At 40.7% G+C, this 25,354-nt stretch overlaps 1 protein-coding gene and 1 long non-coding RNA gene across 4 annotated transcripts; one reads left to right on the plus strand and one right to left on the minus strand.

Annotated features, from left to right (window-relative positions):
• Positions 1–1,610: 1,610 nt before the first annotated feature.
• Positions 1,611–22,046, minus strand: THAP12 (THAP domain containing 12). 2 transcript variants are annotated; one of them, XM_068180699.1, is made up of 5 exons: positions 21,884–22,046; positions 7,334–7,454; positions 5,736–5,843; positions 4,738–4,774; positions 1,611–4,476 (listed from the first exon to the last, which is right to left on the minus strand). In XM_068180699.1, exons 1-5 carry the CDS (start codon positions 21,970–21,972, stop codon positions 2,531–2,533), a joined length of 2,301 nt encoding a protein of 766 aa, XP_068036800.1. In that variant the 5' UTR covers positions 21,973–22,046; the 3' UTR covers positions 1,611–2,530. The 2 variants fall into 2 exon arrangements, with proteins under 2 accessions (XP_068036800.1, XP_068036798.1); XM_068180697.1 differs by lacking the exon at positions 21,884–22,046 and adding an exon at positions 20,391–21,008.
• LOC137468744 (uncharacterized) lies at positions 21,612–25,249 on the plus strand. Of its 2 annotated transcripts, none has more exons than XR_010996171.1 (3): positions 21,612–21,728; positions 23,115–23,799; positions 23,932–25,249. It is a non-coding gene; the product is annotated as an uncharacterized lncRNA (long non-coding RNA). The 2 variants fall into 2 exon arrangements; XR_010996170.1 differs by lacking the exon at positions 21,612–21,728 and adding an exon at positions 21,786–21,918.
• The last annotated feature ends 105 nt before the right edge of the window (positions 25,250–25,354 follow it).

The raw sequence follows: 25,354 nt of genomic DNA on the forward strand, positions 1-25,354 counted from the left end.
GAAAAATCAAATTGTAATAAATTAAAATAAATCAGAACTCTCGATTTACAGACAAGCTAAATACCTCTGTGAAAGGCAGTTCAAAACCAAAATATTGAGCCAGCTAATTAGCAACGTTTATCACAAGCGTGTGTCTTTAGCTGACCTCCAGTAGACATGCAGTAACTGAAGCAGAGTTTTACTGCGCTTCCCTTCTTCAATTTGTCTCAGTACATTGGTTAGAAAGGCCTCATTTACAGTCAGAAAGCAGTCTTCAGCTCTTTTGGCCAATTCTGTGGTACTGGATATCAATTTTCCTTCTCTGATTGCACCTGTAAGCCTGGGCTCATCCAACCTGACTTTACTGACACAGGGCTCATGACCTCTGAAGTCATGACCACCATGTTGCTGTGTTTAGCAGGGCAACTCACAAAACTCCAAGATGGAAGTATTTTTTAAATTTATTTTATTAAAATTGTAATTGAGATCATCTTTTAAAAGAGCCAATTTCCCATATGACTTTTAATTTTAAAATGTTTTTTATAGCATTAACCAAGATTTGGGAGCCATTTTCATATATTGAGAGGAACAGAGAAAGCTATTAGCTAAAACACTTTTTATATGGAGACAAGAATTGCAATAACATGAAAGTATGTCAGAAAGCATAAACAAATACTAGTGGAAAGAAAAGATAATGTTTAGAAAAGGTAGGGTTTTTTCCAAATTTGACCTTATTGTTTTGACTATATTAGAGCACTATGAACCCATATTCTTTAGAATAATTCAATTTGGTGTTGCTGGGGGCCTTTCTCACTGCAACTGCGAAGTACATAAAAGTACTGTAATTTCCCACCTACCCCCAACATAAGAGAGATGTGAACTTGGTAATGGGACTGGAGCATCTCCCATATGGAGACAGGACAAGAAAGTAGTGGCTGTTCAGCCTGGAGAAGAGAAGGTTGTGTGAAGACCTCACAGGGCCTTCCAGTGTCTGAAGGGGCTAACAGGGAAGATGGAAAGGGACTCTGCATCAGGAACTGTAGTGAGAGGACAAGGAGGAATGGCTTTTAGCTAGAAGAGGGGAAATTTACATTAGATAGCAGAGGAAATCCTTGGCTGTGAGGGCAGTGAGGCCCTGGCACAGGTTGCCCAGAGAAGCCGTGGCTGCCCCATTCCTGGAAGCGTTCAAGGCCAGGCTGGATGGGGCTTATAGCAACCTGGTCTAGTGGAAGGTGTCCCTGCTCATTGCAGAGGGTGGAACTGGATGAGCTTTAAGGTTCCTTCCAACCCAAGCCATTTGATATTTGATGTTTGATTCAATAAATAAGTTATAAACCTGTCATGCATCAGGATAGCTGCAAAACTACTTTTGAACCATTTCAAATTTAACCTCTTTCTGCCTGATTGTCAGAACTTCAATCAGTAAAAGCACTGTAGTTAGTGCTATCTCAAAATACTTTAAAAAATCTTGCAGAACATGCAGATCAGTGGTACTATCACACAGTTTCCTCTGTCTTCAGAAAAGGCTGCTCACTAGAATTGCAAAAATAGTGAAGAAAAAATTGCTAAAATAAAAGGCACCTTTACAGAACACATTTCCAGAGGCGTAGCTTTACTAGGAAATCCAATGCTATGTAAAAAGCAATTCACATTTTATTTTAAATTTCCATAAACTGTACAAAAAAGTTTCATTCTCACCAAAAATATTTTGTGAGCAATATTTTCAATCTTACTTCTAGACAAACAACAAACTCTTATTTTAATCTTTCCAGAGTGAGTTTACAAATAAACATACTATAAGATGGATGGGTTTTGTCAGAATTGGGGCAGAGCAAACAGATTTAAACATTTGTGGAATAAATTCTAAGTTTTTTGTGTCTTTTAATAATTTAAATACTCCTGCCATGCCTTTTAAGCCTAAAGAAAAAAGTTTTCTGTCTGACACAAAGGAATGTAAACAGTCATCGAGAGATTAAAGAGGTTGACTCTTCCAACAAAATGTTACATGTACCCCTATATCACTGACATTCACTTTACACCGAGACCTGTTCACAGCATGGGGATCGTGCAATAGCTGAATCCACTCTCCAAAATGCCACTTAAATATACATCAAAGACTTTCTTAAAAGTTTGGGTTTTTAAAAAAAAATTTAAGTAACAGAACTGAAATAGATTATACTCTTTTTAATAGTTTGAGTTTCTTTCTTATCTTAATTAATCAGTGAATATGTAACAGCCCCATCAGATCTACAATCATAATGTACTTTTTCCATGATGCAATAAAGTAAACAAGCACCTAGTTATGTCAATCAGATGTAGAAAGCACCTCTGCCAAGAGCATGGGCTTGTGTCAGGCTTGAATTTGTTTGCCAAACACATTTAGTATGGACTAACAACACATAATTTAGGTCTTTGACCACAGCTTGTTCAGCCCAAGGCCTAAAATGAAAACACAATTGCAGTGATTTTTTAAGATTTAATCATTTTTCCCTCAGCTTTGAAACTTAATTAAGAAGAAGCTGTTTCAACAGATTGGTTAGAGCTTAAAAAGTTAGGCATCATCTGTTACTTCAGAATTGTTTGAAGGAATACAGTCTTGAAATTCCACTTTATCTGGGTAGAGTTTAATGTAAGTATCCACCATCAAATCTAAGTCATGTTTTATGTCAAGGTTTATGTTCAGCAAAGCAAAGTTGCTTGACCTTTGCCCTGTCAAGGTGTTTTTCAGGTATGCCTTTAAGCGCTTTCGTCCTATTCCGTATTTTTCATTCTCCACCTTCATCACTGGAAGTAAGCACAAGACTTTAAGCAATGCATAAACATTAGGGAAAAACTTTATGTCAGGCAAATGAAGAGCTTCATAAATAGTAGCTGGAAGTTCAATATCTTTTCCTCTGTGCTTCCACTTGATTCTCCAACAGTGAAGCTCAGCAGAAAGTGTGTCTGGATTGGGCAAGTCATTTTTGAACATGTCAGCATGATGCTCCTCAGACGTATTGAATTTGAGCTGTCCCATGACTGAGGGCACTAATGATAAACATTTAAGAGCTTTTAAATGTTGTTCTGAGAAAATATCTTTTAATTCTTGAATAATATGCTCTACTGTTGGGACACTTAGGATTTCTTTGTAGTAATTTTCTGATGTCATATCAGGGTCGAAGTTCCCTTGTTGTGCCCTGCGAAATTTTCCTGGGAGTTTAATTTGTACATCCAGTTTTGTAGCCAAATTTGTGGCTTCCTCAAACCAAAATTCATGGTAAACTTCAATATTCTCCATCACTTCATTCAGAGAGTGCAATACTGCTGTTAAGCTGCCAGCTGCAAAGAACACATCTGATGTTTGTCCCTGGAGATTTTTTCCAAATGCTCTTGTAAAAGACAGAACATTTTTCATAATTACAATAGTGACAATGAAATCAAAATCTGTTAGTGCACTTGAAAGTACAAATGCTCGACCAACAATAAAGTTGTTCCACCTGACAGAGAAGTCACTGCTCACAGCATCCAAGCACAGTACCAGTGCTTGCAGGAGGTCCACTAATACCTCAAAAGTATCATGCCTGCCTGTCCACTGAGAACGGCAGATCTTCTTCAACTCATTACCCTTCTCGTCATTGTCCTGAAAAAGAGCAGAAATTGTGTTGTCCAGTTCTACTAGCAATTGTGGAGACTGATTAAAAAGACAGCAAACTTCTTCAATTGTTCCTAATGCAATAGAAACACCAACAACAGGAACAGATTTTGCCAGCCAAACATTTAAGGCACACGAGGAACATAGCGTATACACAGCTTGTGGATACTTTTCCAAGAGTCTTGTAGCCACAACTTTCATTTTAGAAGCAAATCCGCTGGAGACAATGTAGGCCTGACCCCGACAGTACTCCATGTTTAGACCCCACTTTTCAGTAATAGTTGCATGGAACTTAACAGCTAAAATTTCAGGATCAGGCTCATATGGTAAAAATCCTATGAATTCTTCTCTTAGATTGTGAGAATCATCAACGAACCTCACCAACACTGGCAAATGTTCCTCTCCTGCTATGTCTACTACTTCATCGGTGACAATAGAAAAGAAGTGTGAGTCTCTTACTTCCCTCAGTGTCTCCTCTCTAATACAGTTTTCACAGATCTCAAGCATTTGTTTCTGCTGAGTTTTCGAACAATACTCAAGGTTGACTGCAGTCATCTCAAATCGTTTCCTCAGAATTTCATCGCCACCATTTATTCTATATTCCAGTAGAGCCTGAAAGTTATCTGAAGTAAAAATACCTTCTGGAAGTTCATCAACATTATGGCCATCCAATGGAATATTTTGTTTACCCATTAAGATCAAAATTTCAAATAATGATTTAAGGTAATCTTTATTTTCTCTTTCTTCCAGTGTTAAGGGGACAGCTTTTTCCTCTTGTTCTTCCCCTCCTTCCTCTGAGACAGCATTTTGCTCATTGTTTTCATTTGATTCTTGAGTTGCCTGTTTCCGTTCAAAAGCATCATCAACTACAAAACGAAAATACTGTAAGTGTCAAAAATAAAACATAACATTTACTTGCCCATTACCTTTAAGTTACCAGAGTCCAGACAAGAATGTTTCCAGTTTAAAAGTGAATGAGTATTTTGGAAATAATTTAGACTGGCTGGCTGAATCAAGAAGGAACTCAATTATCCTCCTGCTATTCATAAACTAATAGTTATGAGTCCTGCATTACCTCATCAGCCTTAGCAAATAAAGTTATTGTCTCAATTATTTTGATCACTTACTCTTTTGCTGCTTCAATGTTCTTATTTCATCTTCACTCTTAAAAAAACAAACAAAAAAAACTTATATTGATGACAATGTCTAACACATGACCTTAAAATATTAACATATCAAGATCAGATGCAAGTACTGTAGATGAGACCAGTTAACATTTGCCAAAAAGTGCTAGAAATTCTAAGACCAGAAGGTTTCTTGAGGTAGTTTATTACAGCCATGACATGAGAACATGAAAACCGCTGTACATGAGAACCGCTGTATTAGGAGGTTCTTCAATATATATAATTATTAGTAAATAGATTCCATTAAATAGATACTATTGAAATTTGGTAATGTATTACCAGTAGACAGAACTATCTTTAATTCCATTTTCAGTCAACAGACGCAACCAAACTCACACAGAAGTATTTAGAAATTGCCTGCGATTTTTCAAGTATAAACAGAGATTAGGAGTGGAATTCCTCTTAATTGTCAGTATACTTACAACCATGGAGACACTTTCTCCCCTAAATGACACACAAGACACAATCCCACAAAAAAAATTCACAATCTTGGTTTTATCCATGGATCATTTTTTCAGAACAGTAAGCTAAAACAAGCATGTCTGAATTGATTCAGATTTCAGAAGTTAAATGGGTGAACCAAAGATCACAATCAACATGCAGCAAGAATTTTGGGATATCATGCTTCAGTTGTCTTCAGTTGTCACTGTAGTAACAAGGAAAAGAAAACTAAACATTCGATTTGGATGAAAGAATCAGCTCTGGACCAACACATTTAATTTTCCAGATTATATCTTAAAGACTTCCTTAGTAGATAAAGTTTTTATCATGCATTTAACTTATAATCGGCAAAAAAGATACAGGAATAGGCAGCATAGAAAATACAAGCACTCAAGTGGCTAAATATTTTCATTTTACATTTTTGTGTAAAAGTTTCACATTAACTTACTTGTCATTTTTTCTTTTAATAATAAACCAATAATTTTACATTAAAAACTTACCAGCTCCTTTATCCTTTTCCTATGTCTGCTGTGGGGATTGTTCAAGTGACTTGTAAGATCAAATATAGTTGGTACAGCATTATCCCGTAAAACCGTTCTGTATGGGCTCTGTAAGAAAACAGACATCTCGACTAGGGAATACCTTGAGAAATTTCAGACACTGTGCCCTTTTTTTTCCTCCTTCTTTTCTTGTTTATGTTATTATTATAAAGTACTTTGACTTTTTGATGTTACCAAAGAGAAAGCTAAGCTATGCAATTTACATTTCAGGGATATCAAAGAACACTACAGAGATACTACAGAAAACTCCAATCCAAACTACAAATCCTTTTTTTTTGTCTCCATTATCTTTATATCAAAGACCCTGGATGCAATAATTTTAATTTACTGCAATATTATGATTTTTTACAAAAATAAACCTTCTGGATAAAAAGACATTTATACATCAGAAAGGAAACATTTTGTTACTATTGTGTTTTGGGTTTTGTCACTTATTTCACAATTCTAGAAACATTTCATTGTGAAAATGTTCGATTGCTTCTTTTTGTAGAACTATGAAGTCCACCAAGCACTACTGTGAAAAATCATATTGAGAGAAAATTTATCTGTGAATAAAAAAAAAGAAGAAAAACTTCTAGATGATCATGTAAGTGTTCCCAGTTAAAAAAATATTTAAAGTAAAATGTTATATTTGGATATACTGTAAATCTGTGTTGCCTATACTGCCTAATTTCTACTAAGTACAAAATTGTAACTGATGTCACCTTGTCATTAGATTGAAATACATTTCAAACAAACCCAGTTTCATAGCATTTCCTTTCAGAGTCATAATTACTTCCAATTTTCATATGTTTCAGGGATGCTGGCTAATTAGAGACCTCATAATCTGTAATACCACTAGGACTTCAGAGTTTGACCTGCATATTTTAATTACCATTCATAACTAAAAGATCCAATTTACTTATGTACCAGAGCGAAATTCAGCCTAGAAATTAAAACCTGATACTAAGTCCCATGTCCACCCTTTCCTACTCTTACGCAAGCTGTTAAAATCATATTGTTGACAAAAAGAACTGAAAGCTATCACTTCATTAATAGAAAACAGTGCCTTGACTTCAGCTGGATGAAAATGTAATAGGAAATTATAGCTTGACAGATGTAAAGAGTGTTTCAATCTTGTGGCCACAACAGAGTGTAATTTAACCAAATCACACCATGTACATACTTCAGGAAAAGGACATTAATGAGTTTAAATAATTAGAGATATGCAAAAATTACACCCAATAAACTTATATAATATTATAATCTCTAGTGAAACAAGCGAAACAAAGAAAGCACTGCAGTGAGGGACAGTGTTCAACAAACACATTAAACTGCCCAGGAACACCACTTTTTCCCTCTCCTCTGACTGTTCTTTTTCAATGATTGAGAGTCTGTGCGGAGCCCCATATAATGGCAGTGATCACAATTAAGACTAAGAAATTAATTTTCCTAGGGACGAGTTACCCAGGAGCTGAAAGAGTAAAAGGCAGCATTCTGGTGAAAAATGTCAGTCACATTTTGCAAGACGCAGTAAACAAATGCTTGTTTTTACTTACACTTCTGCATATCATAGACGTCTCAAAATGTTTAGCACACAATCTGTAATGCTTGTTGAGTTGATCTGGAGTTTTATCTTCTAAATCTGCCCTTCGACAGTTCTCTACCCATCTCTGACATCTGCATGTAAGGAGAAGAATTAGATAATCTTAGGATAAAACAAAATCCCTTACAATTTCAAATCATACTAAAAATTGGAGCGCAAGTGAGTGCAAGTGACCTTGATACAAGGCTCGGGAAAGTTCTTTACAACTTCCTTTGGATATCACATCAAATTTTTGTAAAAACTACTTTTTCTGCTTTTGCTCACCACTCAACACCACCCCATCAAATTCAGGAGTCTTCTCCCTTCATTTATATATTCTTGCCTCTGTCACGCACACACACACACAGAGCAGATTGTAGCACAGTTGCTCATGAAATCTATTTAATTCTAAAGAATTTGCTCTTAAAAAGAAAAATTAAAAACCAACGAGATGTGCTTGTAGTATAAAGCCACAATGTTTTCTAGGCAGTTTTTAAGATGGCTGTCTTTTCTACCTCCTATCAAAATACAGTATTCTTCTTATTTATTGTGGTCACTGGGGGAGTTTAGAGTAGATTTATGAAAGTGAAATTATAACAATAGAAAAAAGCAACCATTCCACAGATAGTGCTTCCATGCCCGGAGAAAGTTCTCCTTACATATGTATTTTAACATGTATTTACTTTTGCTTTGGATTAGTTCTCCAAGATATACCACAAAGATAAAGAAATATTTCCTTTACTGACAGGACTCCATTTAAGTATGCAACTGCAGACTGTTCCCCCTGTTGAGTAAACCACTTGCAGTAATTGATGCAAATGCTGCAGTAGTCAGCTTCAACTCCCCCTAATGGGGTATATGTCATCACTCTCTGAGCAACAAAGTTACTTGTTTTGTTGTTAGAAGTTAGAAGGAAGCAATTTTACTATTACTTTTGACTGCAAACGTGAAATTATTGTTTATAGCAGTAAGGAGTGAGAAAAAAACCTAGTTATTACTCAACAATATAAGAACAAAGACTGTCTTGTCAGATGTTTTGGTGGGTGTCATGGTTTGACACTGGTGCAATGCCACTGCCCCCATGAAAGTACACCCTCCCTAAACGAGTGCTGTGAGATGCGACCAGAAACAGAGCAGAGCAGGCTTGAGCTTAGAAATGAGAGAAAAAACTTTATTAACCTACCACTATAACAAAGACACACACAGAATCCAGAAAGAAAACCCTCCAAAATATTCCTCCTCCCCCCACCCAATCTCCAATAAAACACAGTGAGACAAAACTTGGACCCTCAATCAAGTTACCACCTCTCAAATAATCAATTCTCCATCCATCAAGGGAGAGTGGAGTCTCTCTTGTAGCATAGACCCCCCAGGAAACACAGCTGTGACCTTTTTGTGTTTCCATGCCACACACGGCACTGCCCAGAAAAGTCTGCCAGTGTGACATCCTCCTTACATGTACAGTGCCTTCACCACTGTGCATGGACTGAGACTGCTCATAGGGCTCCTCCTTTAAGGATGCTCTGCCAAGGACCAAGGAACAACAGTTTCTCATTTTGGGACATCAGTCCCCCCCACTTTCTCCTCCCCTGGGGCTGAGGGTCTTGAGAACAGAGATCTTCTTTTTCCCTGAAGACTGAGGGCACCACCACACCTTCCTCATCCTTCTCTGTTCACTCCACTCCTGTCACTCTCCTGGCATCACTGCAGCAGGTCACTCTCACTCCAGCCCTGGCAGTCACTGCAGCCGGCCACTCCCTTGGCTCAAACCATTGCATCCCCCCAAAGAATACAGTCTCTTTGCAGGAGAAATTGGTTCAGCCTATAGCTATAAAAGAAAAGTCCAGGCAAGGCCACTCCATCATCTCCTCCCACCTAGGATTTCTTCTTCTGACATCTCATGTCCCAGGCTGTCTCTCTTCTGTTTCAGATCAAGGAGGATTAATGTTTCGCAAAGCTTTCCTTGTCCAAGAAGGGGTTAAAAGTCTCGGGCTCCCAGGTCGGCTGGAATCTTGGCTGCTCAGAACTCCAACTCCCATGGCTGGGCACCTTCCCCGCCCCTGCTTCACTTTCTCCTCTACACCAGCACATGATAGCAAATTTCAAGGTGCCTTCAGGCTCTCTGTCGTGGGAGGGGGGGGGGGGCGTGGGCTGGTCACAAAGACATCTCAGTTTTTCTCCACGCTTCTTTCCTGCTTGGTTCCAGTCCCCTCACCCCCTGTCCTACCTCTCTCCTAAGCTGCATGGCTTCCCCTTTCCCGCCCAACCTATGGCTGGGCAGGGGAGGTCTGCATTCTTCTGCTGACCAGAACCAAAGAGAGTTCCCCTGGCCTTTCCCTGCTTTTAACCCTCTGTGTTCTCAGAGGCATGTCCAATGTCTTCAGTGGTCACTCCAGGCGTCAATATCCAAATCTGACTACTGATTGGTTTGACCCCAACTTCCGGAGAAAACTCACTTCCTTGTCAAACCAGGACAATTGAGCAGCCCAGATGAGGAAATCACAGGTCTAAGTGGATTCACCTCTACTTTAGCTCAGTAAAGGGCAATTGTGCAGATGAAAAAGGGGAATCTTTGATTCTGATTTCTGCTGGCTGAACCATTTGCAAATCTCAATTTTTTGCTCATGCAAAATATTAAAATAACAGTGATGGCAAATGCCGTTTCTAATATTGCTCTTGGAGATCTATACAGAGTGTCAAAAATAGGTTAGAAACTGTTGGAAAATAGTTGATAATTGTTAAGCATGTACTGTTAAAAAGCTTGGTTATCATACTCTAAAAGGGGTTAAAAGGGGAGTTATAAGAAATACGGTACTCAACATACTGTATTACACCTAAGTTTATCACCCCAAGTGAAAGGAGCCAGCCTGAACAGAACTGTAATGGGCCAATCAAGAGCCTTAAACCTTCATGCAAACGAAGGATCCCCACAGAAACCAATGCAAAGGAACAAAAAACAGTATAAAAAGGGGGCATCCGACCCAGTGAAGCTGTGCCGCTCCACCTGGAATATCTGGGACATCACTGCTCAATAAAGGAAGAAGACCAAGCACCGGCACTGCAGTATCCTCGACAGAACACTCCTGTTCAACCTGCAGGCCCCCATGCTTTAGGCCTTATTATTATAATAAATACTCTAGTACCGGGAGTGTGGTCCCGTTTTTAACACACAGTATGCTTAGTAATGACTTGTGAAAAATGCAGATTAAATGATTGGCTCTTCACAAATATTAAATTGAATACTATATGTGTTATGGAGGGTTATTTTGTAATACTGTATTAATCCTTTTTAAGTAGTGTGTTAAATATAGTTTTAGGTTACATGATAATGTTAAAATAGAAACTATGTGATGTAAGATTTTTTTTCACTAGCTCAAGAAAGGGATAAGATAATCAAGAAACTCTTCACACAGATATAACAGCAACAGGACACCTAAAGAGTTACTGCCTCCTTATCGGAAAAGACAACCATTCTTCCACCTTCTCTCTGTCTTTATGGAACCACCAGGATTAAGGGGAAGAAGTTGACAAAAACCAGGAAGATTCTTAATTTGCAAGGAATTTATGGATCATGTATGAGATATATGAATATGCAACAGGCTATTGCTTTTAAGGGTTATTCCTTTGTTTGCAAGGCATGTTTTTGGCAGCTAAGTGCCCAAAAACATCTGGACGTCCACAATTCTTTGCTTTTTATTGTCTTGTAGTGTCCTAATCCTAATTGTCCAAATTTTTATTACTCTAAATTTATTTCTATTTTTATAACTATTTTATTACTAATAAACTTTTAAAATTTTAAAAAACAAGTGATTGGCGTTTTTCACAGACTTAAAATAAGGAAAGAAAACAATGTTTTAAAAAAACTGATTTTTTGGCACAACAGATCTTGCACTCTTGTCTTGGCAGTGCAATCACCCCAAAAAGAGAACAGGGGAGCTTTCTTCACTTAATCAAACGATATAAACACTCTTTGGGAGACCTGTAGCATCTAAATTATATCGATTCTGGCTCTCAGACTTTCTCAGTGGGTGCTGACTACTAAACAACTCATTAAATGTGATCACAAAGGCTGATCAGCCTCCTCTATAGTTAGTGGGGAGGGTTTCAGTCCAGAGAAAGAGCCTGACCCCATGGTCTTACCTGCTTCTCTCAGTGATTCAGGGAAGCTGACAAACACTGAGAGAGAGCAAAGCCAGAGCTCCTTACATTATGTTAACTCCCCTGAATCACCTCCTGGCAATCACAGGGAGACAAACTGGTGGTAAGACTGGTGCATTCAGAACTGGCACATGGCTGTCCAGGGCAGGCAAACATCAGCCCGAATTCTTTGCCCTCCCATGTTAACGCCAACCAAAGAACCTAAGTAGGTACTTAGTATGTACTACATAGTACTTAGTAATAGTCAATGAGTAACAGCAAGAGATACCACCAGCTCTTCAGAGGGGGCTTACTCAAAAATGAGTCTCACACAGATGTCATTAACTACCCAATACTCCTTTCCTGATGCCTTAAGTTTTAGCTTTCATATTATCCAGATTCTGTATTGCATTAGTATGCAACTCTGAACTTCATATAAAGGGTTAGCGAGTTCTCTTCACAGTTTAGTTAGACAAAACAATCCTTTTCCAGCCTGAGAACCAAGGACACCATTGCAGCTTCGGGCCCAAAAAGTAAAAACAACAGCAAACTGAGGAGAGCAATCTGGGAGGACTGGACTTCATAACCTGAAGCTCTAATTGGACAATTAACTCCAATATGCAAATGGACCAAAACTTACAAAAGCATGAAAACGTGACCTGTTGTCCAACATGGGTGTAGCCTCGGCCAGGCTCTTGTACTGCCCAAGGTGTATTCTTTGAAGGCCTTTTTAATAAATACCTACTTTATTCTTTTAACACTGTCTAGCCTCTGTTCTAGGTAGCCTCTCAAGGCATCATTCCCTTAAAAAGTTTTTCAACAGTTGCACAAAAACTGGCTGTGGCTGCTGCCTTTTGTGCTGAAGTAAACATTGCCTGTGATGCCAAATTATTTTTGCCTGTTTTCTTTTATATATTTGCTGTATTCTTACATATATATTTGTAACTTTGCCTATTGTTCTATTTGTGTCTAGTTTTCCCAGGACTTTACCCAACCTTTTCCCTAGGCAGAAAAAAGCTCCACATTCCAAGGCCCCCTATTCTATCTTGGCTCTGTCTGGGAACCAAGGCCAAAAAACAGCTCTTCAAGAAACATTTTCACAAACAACATTTAGTTCTCATCTAAGGAAGGCGGGGGGAGGGCACAGGCAGGATTCAGAGAAGGTTGGACCAAGGGAAATGGCATCACCTCTTATGTCTCTAACTGGTGATTTTTTTCAATTATGCTGATTTGCTAAACTTTTAAAACTGTATTCACCCCATGAGGGGTGGGCATTTTGCAGACATTTTTCCATGTCTGCCTCTGGAGGCCTCCAATGAAGACCAGCCTTTGTGTTACCTCCTATACTAATATTATCTCAGGGGTATGTTGTTTTATTTCTAGGTTCTTTAAGGCACCACCTGAGCCCATGATCCAAAAGAAGCCCTTGGTGTCCAGAGCCCTGGTTTGAGGATCCTAACCACACAATCCTAGAGTAGTTTGGGTTGGAAAAGACCTTACAGCCCATCTTGTCCCAGGCCCTGCCATAGGCAGGGACACCTTTCACTAGACCTGGCTGCTCCAAGCCCCATCCAGCCTGGCCTTGAACACTTCCAGGGATGGGACAACCACGGTGTCTCTGGGCAACCTGTGCCAGGGCCTCACCACGCTCACAGAGAGGAATTTCTTCCCTATACCTAATCTGAATTTCCCCTCTTTTATATCATGGATTAGACATGGGCACCAAGCTTCTCAACCCACTGGAGCAGCATATCAGCAACCAGAGTTCTACAAATTTAGGAAGCTCTAATGGCAAAGGCTGAAATGTTGACATTCCCTAAGGTGGCAACAGGACTAAAAGGAAATGACAGGTTATATGACTGAACTCAAACCTGAAAACTCCATCTGAGTCTGAATTCAGCCCTTCAGCCAAACTGTGAGTTTGGCTCCAAACAGAACACTCTCTGAGGAATGGAATAACAAAGAAAAAGGAAGTCAGACCCCTGAGATCACCCACTATAGCTCGGCGGAGCTCCAAGAAGCAACTAGACAGATCTTAGAATAAAATTATGTATTAACTTTTATCAAATCTTTCAGTATTCAACTAACACATACTGCTACGTAAGTCCTTCAGTTGCAATATATTTGGCACAAATTAAAAGCTATCTCAATGCAGTATATTACACCACTGTTGTTGAAGAGTACACCTAATGCAAGTAGTGTTTGCAGGCTGTGAAGTGGTACTGACCTTGTGCCTAACAAAGTTCTGGAAGTCCTGTGCCACTGGCTGGCTGGGGTGGCTGGTCCTGCCTCAGGTCACCACAATCCCCCACAGAGGTGCAGGCTTAGGGCAGAGTTGCTGGAAAACTGACTGTTAGAAAGGCCCTGGAGGTGCTGGTCAACAGTGGCTGAAAATGAGCCAAGTGTGCCCAGGTGAGCAAGAAGGCAAAGGGCACCTGGCCTGTACCAGCAATGGTGTGGCCACAGGACCAGCACAGTGACTGTCCCTCTGTGCTCGGCAATGCTGAGGGACCTCCAATCCTGGGGTCAGTTTTGGGGTCCTCGCAACCTTGATGTAGGTGCTGGAATGTGTAAAGAGAAGGGAATGCAGCTGGGGAAGGGTCTGGAGCACCAGAAGTAGCAGAGGGAGCTGCAGTGGCTCAGCCTGGAGAAAAGGAGACTCAGGGGGCCTCTTTTCACTCTCCACAACTCCCTGACAGAGTGCAGCTAGGTGAGGGTCAGGCTCTGCTCCCAGAGAACAAGGGACAGGACAAGAGGAAACAGCCTCAAGTTGTGTCAGAGGAGGTTTAGGTTGGCTAAATTTCCTCACTGAAAGGTGGTCAGGTACTGGAACAGGCTGCCCACAAAAGTTAATCACCAAACAAAAGTCCAATCACCAGACCTGGTAGTTGTCAAAAGGCATGTGGATGTGGCACTAGAGGACATGGTTCACTAGTGAACATGGTGGTGCTGGCTTAACAGTAGGACTTTGTGGCAGCAGCCTCTGGCCACAGAGAGCAAGCACAGACTTTCCCAGGCATTTTCCCGGGGAAGGCTGTGAGAAGATCTGAGAAAAGAATGAGAAACCGGTTGTTGTGCACATGTAAAATGTGTTATGGAGATTTGTTTACCAAAGAGTAATTTCTTAATTGGACACTGGATGGTGTTTTGCTGGATTGACCAATTAGGTAGGTCAAAGCTCTATCAGACTGGCTGTAAGGGTTACTGAGTTTCTTAGTAAGTATAATATAACATAGTATAAGATAATATAACAAAGCAATCGATCAGCTTTCTGCAATCATGGAGTCAATGCTAACTACTACCCGGCTGGGGGCCTGCAGTGACAGGACTTGACAACCTTAGAGGGTTTTTCTAACCTTAAAGACTCTTGATTCTAGTCTATGACTTTATTTTGTGAATAGTGGGGGATAATTCAAAGGTTTAGCTAAACCTGGTTTCAGAAAGCAAGATTGATAGCAAAGTTGTTTGCATTAAAAAAATCCCCAAAACCAAAATGCAACAACCTAAACTCTTACAGTAATGATTCATGCCACTACCTGCACATTTTTAAGATTATGTAGGAAATTATTAAAAATCATTAACCACACCATTTCAATATATGCTGATTCTTTCAAAAAATTTTAACCTAAGAGTTCATTTACTATCTTTTTTTAGTTGTAAAAGTATTTTTTTATTTTGCTAAATAGGCAAATTGGCAAATAGGCAATTGGTTCACAGACAAAACAGATATCTGGAGAGCAAAGAAAACACAGAAAACACCAGCTGAAGTCATTGCTCACTCTGATGTGATTATATGCATATGGATTTCCTTCAAAAAGGGGGAATTGGAAAGATCTGCTTGTAGAGGAATGCTCGTCTTCAAAATGTGTGTTATTTAAAATGTGTGCAGTAAAGTTATCCTTTTTGTGAATTCAGATTTTGTTGTAGCTATTTGGATGGATTGTCAGGGTGTCAATTTGATGTACCCTGCCAAAAGCAGGTTCTCCAGCAGGTGCACATCAGGTGAAACACTGTTTTTTGTACAAATATGGTATTTTCTGTGGACTAGTACTTGCTTATAATGGTGGTAATTTTGTGTATGGTTTTAAAGTATATTTATTATTGTATATTTTAGACATGTACATTTATATAGGTAAGAAGATGGTAAATTACTTTCTCTAGAATAAAGAGAACTGCTGTTGTCTCAAGAAGATATGGTGTTATTCATAAATGGCAAGCATCATCTGTGACTCAATTTAGCAGCACAGTCACAGCAGCAGGAAATCTTTTTAATTGTCAAAACAATGTTATTTATATTAATTTGGAGGACACAGTTTCATTTTCATCCAGGATCCTGTCTGAGCAGGAAACTGGGGTTTTGTTACCTAAGACTTTATACTGCCAATTCAGCAAAACAAAAAAGAAAAAAACTTCAGTTAATTAAAAAAAAAAGTATATATAAGAAAATGCTTTAAAGTTTTGTTATGGTCTTCAGGAGACAGAGAGTTAGGTCCATTAAATATGCAGAGAATTTTGACACCTACTGCCATGCAATAATAAGATGCAAAACTACCATGTGAATTGATACTTGTGGAATACATAGATGATTTGTAAGTTGACAACAAGGTTTATGAAGATTGAAAGATACTAGTTGTCTAGTAGAAAAGGCCACTGTGTGTCTTTTTTTAAGCTTCAGTTGTGTTGTCAGGAAGTAAAATATTTAGGATTTATATTAACAAAAGGACAAAGATTAGCAGACCCAGGAAAGGTCCACACTATGGCAACCGGGCTGTGGTTACACAACCAGTAACAAATAAAAACCCAATTGTAAGGATTTCTTCAAGATAGAAAGATATGGCACACTGGATATACCAGGGTAAAGTAGTTCAGTAAATCATTGGCAGAGGGTACTGTTAAGGAAACTTCCCTGTTGGGCCACCCAGGTGCCACTCTGGCAGTCACATTTGCACCACCTGAGCTAGGACTAAGGCCCCTCGGCAGCTCTGACTGTCAGATCGGGTTTCCTTACTGGCTTGACCCAAGCTTTCCCACAGCACAATCTCAGTCATATCAATCCTTAAAATAATTGTAATCACAGTGCAGTAACAAAATCACAGCTCGAGATGGTGCATCCAAGGAGGGAACCCAAACAAGTCCAAGTCCTTTCATCAGTCTAAGTATGGGAAAGTTGGGTGTTGTCGGCTCCTGCGGTGTCTTGGAGTGTCCATGTGCCTGGCTGTGCCACATGTCCCTGTGCCCTCTTGCCTCCGGCTCTTGCCACCAGAGCTCCATCTGCAGCTGGCGCTGCAGTTGCCCCTGAGCTGCCAGCACTGAATGGATTCCTTAACACTACCAAGACAGAGGATGGGGAGCCTGTGCAGTGGGGTCCAGAACCAGAAAAAGCCTTCCAAGCTATAAAAGGAGCTTTAGCTTTGGCTCTGGCATTGGGATTGCCAGATTACTCCAAGGTCTTTTGAACTATTTCTGCATGAGAAGACAGGCTTATGCAGCTTGTGAAGCCCTTATGCAAAACCTATCCCCACAAGATTGCCCTGAGTCTTACTTACTACTCAACTCAACTGGATGCTGTAGCAGTGGGGAATAATTCCTATGTTAAAAGCAATAGCAGCAATGGCAATTATCATGAAAAGGAGCAGACTTAAGTCCAAGTCACCCAACAACCACGTATACATGAAATGGACGTGATTCTTAAACATGCTTCACAAGCATCATCCCCACGAAGAGCATATAGTTGTGAATAAATTATTTTAAATACACATATTAGTTTGAGATTTTTTTTTTATCCAGAACTTTATTCCCCATTCCCTTCAACAATGAGCTGCATCATGATGTGCTCAGGTAGTATGTCACTTCAGCCACCTACAGGGAGATATGCATGATCAGTCTCTAGAGAACTTGGATCTAATCCCATTTCCAATGGATCCTCATACATGAATGGCAAACGACACAGACTGCACAGGAACGAGAAACTCGGAGGTGCTTAAAGCAGAACCTCTACAACCCTTGATGAATGCCCAAGAGGCTGAATTAACTTGCATTAGGAAAGGCAGCCTGGTGGAGATGTAATTAATGAGTGACTATACTAACTCTAAATAAAACTTTGGAGAGCGTCATACATTTACTCTGCTGAAGGAGTCATAGTTCTTTACTTCAGCAAAAAAGAATATATCTAATGGAACTGAAATACAAGTATTGCTGGAAGCCACCAAGCTTACAAGAGAAATCACTTTAGTATACTGTCCAGCTCATACAAAGGCTCCTGTGAAACAAAGCAATAATAAAACTGCTCAAACTTGTAGTCAGGTAGTTTTAAAATAGCCTAGAGTTTAGGAATAGTACTATGGGATAGCAAGATATTGGAAATAACTCTCACCAACCTCTAGAGTGGTCATCAAAAGGAATAGTGTTTCACAGAGAATTATATCCAGGATCAGCCTCTTAGAAAATAAATGTTTGGAGACAACTTCACACAAAATAATAAATAATAAATAAAACAAAATACAGCTACATGACATACAGTCTGGAGATGAAGGATTAACTAAGGTATTTTCAATAAAATCTAAACTGCAAGTTAAATAGGAAAGACTATATACTGCCATATACTATTTGCTGTAAGTTTTAGGTAACGAAACTGGATACACCATTCTCACATCAAACGAGTAGTGGGATGATAAACCATCATGATCATGATGTGATTTTTTTATTGGTAATCATTTAAGTATTTGTGCACAGGAATCTATAATGTTGTACTCTACCCTATGGTAATCCTGTTAGCTTTGTTATATTTGTACTTGGAATATGCTGTACATAAGGGCAGCACTTACAGAATGGGAGCAGAGACTGTAAAGATATAAAAGCCCAGGGATTTCCTGGTTCAGGGTCAATCCCCAGAGGCATCAGCTCAAGCTGTTATCACGTTATGATTAAAGTGCTGAAAGGAACAAGATATCTCAGACTCTGCTACGAAAAACCCAGAACCTAGGGTCAAGGCTATGAGTGTGGCATGTCCAGGGAGTCAAATGGCACTCTGTTTCACTTGGAGCCACCTGCCCTGGAGGGCTTTGCTCAAAACAATTAAAGTCTTGGTCTGGTAAAGGGGACTCCCAGCGTGGCTCCTGAATGGTCAGGAAGGAAAGTTTCCTTAATACTGCTTAGGCATTGCTCATTCGCTTTTAAGAAGGTTTTCTTCAGTCACAAACTTTACATTTTTAGAGATCTGCTGACATCTCATGAAGTTGAAATGGCATTTTACTGAGTTGCAACTAGAGTATATATCACCTCACTACTGGTCAAATGCAGCAGAACAGCTTCTCTTTGCTTAAGAAGTATTTTGTTCTGAACACTCATACCTCAACAGTAACTTGAGCCACCATGATGAACAGAGGCACAATCACAGATGAGAGTTAAATAAACATTTTACTGTGAGGATCACTGCCCAGACTGCATAAAACTGTAAACCTTATGTAGGTAACAGAGGCTACTTACACTAGTTTGATATGAAAAGACAATACACCACCCATTAAATACTGGTGGTTCTTCTCCAAAGGCTAATCTCTGAACCCTTTATCTTCTCAAGAAGCCAAAATGAAAGAAGGTAGTCTTAAACAGGTTAGCTCTCACTGACTTCCTAATACCTAAAAGATCAGACTTGGAACGTCTAACTGGAACTGGGAAAACATTAAAGGCAATTACCCAGCTATTATTACTGAAAACAGTAAGGTAGTAGAAACAATTTACCCAGACGATGCATTTACCATCAATGATTTTTTTTAAATTCAAATTTATTTTAAAATGTATTCTAACAACTTTATTTTCAGCTTTCCCACTGTAAGCTGCCAAGTCCAAATAACATTTTGGGACAATGTATTTTGCTCACCATCCCAGACTGACCTACAAAAGTGAGAGCAAGCAGTACAAGGAACGTATTTTCATGTCCATCTACAGACTGCTGTAGACCAACCCACAGAATAAAACACCCTCAAATCTGTAAAACTAAAAGGATGCATGGATTTATTAGTCTCTAAATGTTCTTGGTAAAATAGAATATATTACCAACTTTGGACAGAAACTTGTAAAATATTAAGGGGGGAACTTCTAGAGAACTTAGAACATCATCTTTGTCACTGACTGTTTTTAAGGGCACAAAGATGCTATAAACAGTTTATGTATAGTTTCTCCTTCCTCCTGCCCATCTCGTGAGACCCCATCTAAAATACTGTGTACAGTATGCCCCAATATAAAGACAGACATGGAAATGTTGGACCAAATCCAGAGGAGACCACAAAGCTGGCAAGAGGACTGGAGCACTTCCCATATGGAGACAGGATGAGAAAGTAGTGGCTGTTCAGCCTGGAGAAGGTTATGTGGAGACCTCACAGGGCCTTCCAGTGTCTGAAGGGGCTACAGGGAAGTAGGAGAGGAACTCTGCATCAGGAACTCCAGTGACAGGACATGGGGAAATGACTTCAAACTCTAAGAGGGGAAATTTAGGTTAGATATATGAAGGAAATTTTTTACAGTGAGGGTTTGGAGGCCCTGGCATAGGTTGCCAAGACAAGCTGAGGCTGCCCCATTCCTGGAAGTGTTCCAAGGGTTGGCTGGGAGCAAGGTGGTCTAATGGAAGGTGTACCTGCCCTTGGCTTGGAATGAGATGAGCTTTAAGGTTTCTTCCAACCTAAACCATCCTACAGTTTATAAAATAGAGTTTTAAAAAAATTAATCTTACAATGTAATCATTTACTCGCACACCTTTAACTACATCTCCACACTTCTACCATGAAACACATTCGTTCAAAATGTCCTTCCATAAAAAAATTATAAACTGAAGAGGGTATTTTCTTCATACAGTAAACTGTCATCTACTGATGAATTCTGTACAGCTTGATGTGACTCACATTTTACAGCATGGACCTCTTACAAATTAAGACTGAAGCTCAGGCAGTGCCAATTTTCTTCAATTCCACACAAACTGCAGACATTCCTTTGTGTGAGATGCTAAGGGTCTCTGTGACATGTGACAGGACGGAAGGTAGAAAGAGACAACAGTAAGAGCAAATCATGAAAATGAAAGGATAAGAGTAGGTAAGCAAACACTTTGATTTCAGTTCTTATTAAAGCAAAAGCATATGGAATATGGATTGTATTATAATACCTTGCATGTACTAGACATCAAGGGGTCTGGATAGCCTTTACAGCAAGGAATTGCATTCATCCAGGAGAACTTCATAGCATATCCAAAATCACAACTTTAGAAAGCAGCTACTACCTATATAAGCTTTTTTGTATCTTCATTTGAAATTGCTTGGAGGGTCTGTTTCCTTAGAAAATACTACATATGCATAATTCCCATGGGGTTTTGATTTTTCCAAAAATCAGATCAAGCAGCTTCAAGGCAGGAAGGAAGTAAATATCATGTACAAATAATGAAAAGCCCAGCCTTAACTATCGACTGTTAGAAAAGAGGTAACTGGTATTGCTCTATGCCTATGCACCTTTCAATATTGTGAGCATCATGTTAAATCAAGTGATTTCAGGAGTGTTATCTCGATTTAAGGGTGAACCTTTAATCGGGGTTTCTGTGTTTAAGTGCATGATTTATTTTTCATATTTTTTTCCACTGTCTCTTACTCACACACTTTTTGCTCTACCAGTACACCACCCCTGCTTTTCACCCATTGGGAATTTCTCCCATCACCTCTGCTGTTGCTCGTGATGCTTTGCCACCGTCCCAGCAATTCCGTGACAGTTCCTCCCCGTCGCAAGAGTGTCCCATTTGCCACGCACACACCTCATCATCCAGTACCACATCGCCTAACACACAGAGCAGGACTGACGGACCTTCACTGCTTGAGCCAGTGCTGAGCCTGCGCGGGCCCCCCACAGTGCAGAGCTTCCCTACCTAAGCCTATGGCTCCGGTACCCCTCCAGCTGCCCCACATCTCTCGCAGCCATTGCACCACCTCACACACAGCCTCACCCTGCCCACAGGCAGGCAGCCCCCACCCCCGTCTCGGCCAGGTACCCTCTCCCCGCCGCATCCCGGAGTACCGCCGCTCTCGTCCCCACCACTCCCCCGAGGGGCGGCAGCCGCAGTCGCTACCGTCCCGGCGCAGGCGCAGCCGCCCGCCCGCCTCCCGCCGCCACTGCCCGGAGGGTCCCACGGCCCCGCCCCGCCGGAGCGAGCGCGGCCTCCGCAGGCACCATCGGAGGTCCAGGCGCCCGCCGGCCCGCGGGTAAGGAGGCGCGGGGAAAGCAGAGCGGGCAGGGGGAAGGGAGCCAGCTCTCCATCACGATGTATCCTCAGACAGGCAGCGCTGTGGGCCGGCGGGGCCTGAGGGGGAAAGCCGGGCGCCCCTCCCTCAGCCCACCCCTCCCGAGGTGGTCTCACCTGGCCGGATCGCGAGGGAAGCGGAAGAAGGCCAGGTCGGACTGGGTGCTCTTGCGGGTGCAGTTGGGCGCCGCGCAGAAGTTCGGCATGGTTCCCCCGGCCGGCGCCGCTGCCCCTTTAAATCCGCGGGCCGGCGGGAGGGGGGCGGGGGGGGGAGGGTACCTGTGTGGGGTGGAGGAGGAGGAGGTGGCGGCGGCGGCGGCCGGAGGGGAGGCAGGCCAGGAAGCGGCTCCACAGTGCTGTGAGCGGCCGGGAGGATTCAGCGCCGCACTCAGCCGGGCCGGGGCCGCCTCCTTCCCACACTGCACCGCGCGCGCCCGCGGCGGGCACGGCCCTGCGCGTGCGCGCGAGGAGTGGACACGGCAGGGGCGCGCATGCGCGGGGTATCGGGGTCTGTGTGTGAATTGCGCCGTGTGCGTGTTCCGCTGAGTGTGTTAAGTGCGTGTGTCCGTGACGTGCGTGTCACCCCGTGTGTGTGGCTGTGTTAGCCCTCTAGGCATTACGCCGTGTGCACGGGCGATGCCGTGCGTGTTACACCGTGTGTGTTGTGGCACGTGCATATTTGTTACACCGTGCGTGTGAACGCCACGTGCGTGTTACAGCACGTGGGTGTGTTGCGCCGTGCATGTGATCCAAGTGCTCGTGTGTGACGTCAGCTGTGTGCACACATGTTACAGCATGCATGTTTTACACTGTGGCCACCCCAAAACCCAGTGTAGGAGGGGGATCATAACATTTTTTGTACAGACAAGCACTTTTCTCTCCTCACAGCTCTTTCTTCTGCAGTCCAACTTATTCATGTCAGCCTGGTCTTCCCGCTCTCTCCTGCCACATTATCCCTTTTTATTCATTAATATATTTGCAGCCCTACCTAGTTTCCTCATCTAACCCCTACTCTCCAAGCACGGTACCTCCCATTCTCCCATTAACTCCACGACTGGTTTCCCCCCTCTCTTTGCTCACAGCTCCTGGTCATCAGCCACAGGTGTCCAGCCAACAGCCAACCTCATTGTTACAGTTCTGATCATTTGTGGCTAAATTTCCCTTAGTTTCCCTCCCTGAGAAAACTCACAGAGTGGTGAAAGGAAGGGAGCAGGGCAGGGCTGGCGGGCCTTGGCCTGGAGCTGCTTCCCATCTTTATATATGCTACACTGTGTCTGCTTTAAAACCAGTCATAGGGTGGACATCGAGGTAATAATGGTGTTACTTATTTTCTTTTGTTTGGCTCTAGGTGGATGTTGTTACTCTGCAGCCTGATGGATAATCCCACACAGAATCATTGAATCAATTAGGTTGAAAAAGACTTCTGCAATCATTGAGTCCAGCTATGATGGATCATAACCTTGTCAACTATACCAGAGCACATCCAGGCTTTCCTTAAACATCTCCAGGGATGATGACTCTACCACCTCCCTTGGCAGACCCTTCCAATATCTAATCACCCTTTCTGTGAAAAAAATTCCTCCTGATGTACAACCTAAACCTTCCCTGGCACAGCTTAAGACCCTGTCTTCTCATCCTGTTGCTGGTTACCTGGGAGAAGAGATTAATTCCCACCTGGCTAAACCTCCTTTCAGGTAGTTAAAGAAGTAGTGGTAAAAGCCACAAGCTTTTTAAGTAATGAAATAATTAGATAGAGGTTGTACTGGTCAGAAGCCATTATTAGGTAAAAATAAAATAAAGCTTAGAAAAAAAACAGGATACAGAAAACTGGATGGTAGGAAGTAGGTAAGGGCTCCCTCACCAAGTATGACCTGTTTAAAAGTAGATAGAACATCTATCATCTAATTTGAAATTACAAATTCTTATGGCAAGTGATGATTGTTTCAGGTGCAATACTGCTGTAGTTTTAAGAATTCAGCTGTGATACATCCTTTTATGTATCTTCACATAAAAAGTCCTACTGTCCTGGAGATGTGCAGGGCTCTAGAAATGATAATCCAAAGACATGAAATGGTCAAAAGTATAAGTTTTCAAAAGAGTGCATAAAGGAAAAATAACAAAAATCCCTACTTATGTGATTAATTTTGAGCTTCAGATATTTTAAGCTTTCTTTGTTTAGTATGAGCAGGATTAAAACTGTCTTTTATATGAGGAACTTGTCATCAAGTGCTCCTGACCAATCACAATCACATCAGTTTATTTGGCATTAATTGTTTGCCTGAATTCTACCGTGGTTATGTAGCTGAAGTAGTTTTGAGTAGTCATTTAAGCTAATGCTGAAGATAACTGCTGCACCCCATTGGTTTGACTTTACTTGGCAGTCACCAACAATCATGGGACAGTGAACTGTATAAATTAGTTAATCAGATAAGTAATCTTTTTTAAAATAAACTCAGGTTAGATTTAGTCCAGATAACTGCCACATGATCTGCGGTGCAGGTCGCATAAATGTTCATGCTGCTACAAGGAAACACAAAAAAAAAGAGAGCAGGATCATTTTCAATTGTAGTAATAGTATAGGAGCATGATTGCATAATGTTAATTTTAAAACACTGAAAATCTGTTTCATTAGGAAAAAAATTACTTCTCATATAACTAATAAGAAAATTGTATGTTCTGCCCAATATTGAAAGACCTTTTCTCCTTCAAATTGCTTCACAAAACAGAAGTACTGGCATGCTAAACTCCTTTTTGGGGCTCTGAGCAAGCCAGACCAGAATGGCAGTATTAAATTTAAATTAGCCATTGCAAATATTTCTGAGCTGCCACTTCTGACCGAAGTCTCCGTTGATATTGGTTGTATCATTTGAAGCACTATGCAAGTATGTTATGGCTGTTACCTTCTAGATGTATGTATATTTGCATAGGAGCTATCCTGAAAGGAAATTAAGGCGAGGACTTGTTTATAAAGTGGACTTACTGAGGTCTGCTGGATGGTGGTTTTTATGTGGAGACTTATTCTTAGGTGCTTTCTACATAATGGAAAGAAAATAGACTTAATAGTTTTCAAAATCCAGTAGTAATACTAGAAACACTTTATTTAAAAATAAAAAATAGTTTACATTACTACTTACTTGGAAATTTCAAAAATTATCTTTTGTTGTGGAGTACAGAAATCCCTGATACTGTTCTTCCTGCACAGTAGCCTCTGAAATGTACATATATATTTTAAGTAATCCTCTTAATTATTCAAGTCTTATTCATAGTATGTTTCAAAGTATGTCTATAGAACATTTAACAGAGATTATATACTGTATTAGTGTTGAACATATAATCTGTATTCTGATAAATTATTCTTAAAGGAATTTTGTGTATTAGTGTTGCTTTTCTCTCTGTCTTCAAAGGTTAGTTGTATCTTAAATAAAGGATTTTCTTTCGCATAATAGTGGGTATAAAATAACTTTTTCCGTTTGCTTCTGGAAATGGACTGTATGTCTCTTTCCCAAGGGGAAAGTTGATATGCCTTAATTTTCTGAGAGTACTGTTAGTGTGACAGTGTACTCCTGCAGGTTTCCTGCTATGAAAAAT

Source organism: Anomalospiza imberbis, chromosome 2 (genome assembly GCF_031753505.1).
Source record: "Anomalospiza imberbis isolate Cuckoo-Finch-1a 21T00152 chromosome 2, ASM3175350v1, whole genome shotgun sequence".
NCBI classification, from domain to species: Eukaryota; Metazoa; Chordata; class Aves; order Passeriformes; family Viduidae; genus Anomalospiza; species Anomalospiza imberbis.

Excerpts from the sequence above, each read along its gene's own strand:
- THAP12 (XM_068180699.1), bottom strand. The coding sequence starts at position 21,972 with ATGCCGAACTTCTGCGCGGCGCCCAACTGCACCCGCAAGAGCACCCAG. Across the intron at positions 5,844-7,333 it reads CGTCTATGATATGCAGAAGT|AGCCCATACAGAACGGTTTT; the intron begins GTAAGTAAAAAC and ends GTTTTCTTACAG. Across the intron at positions 4,775-5,735 it reads GGAAAAGGATAAAGGAGCTG|AGTGAAGATGAAATAAGAAC; the intron begins GTAAGTTTTTAA and ends TGTTTTTTTAAG.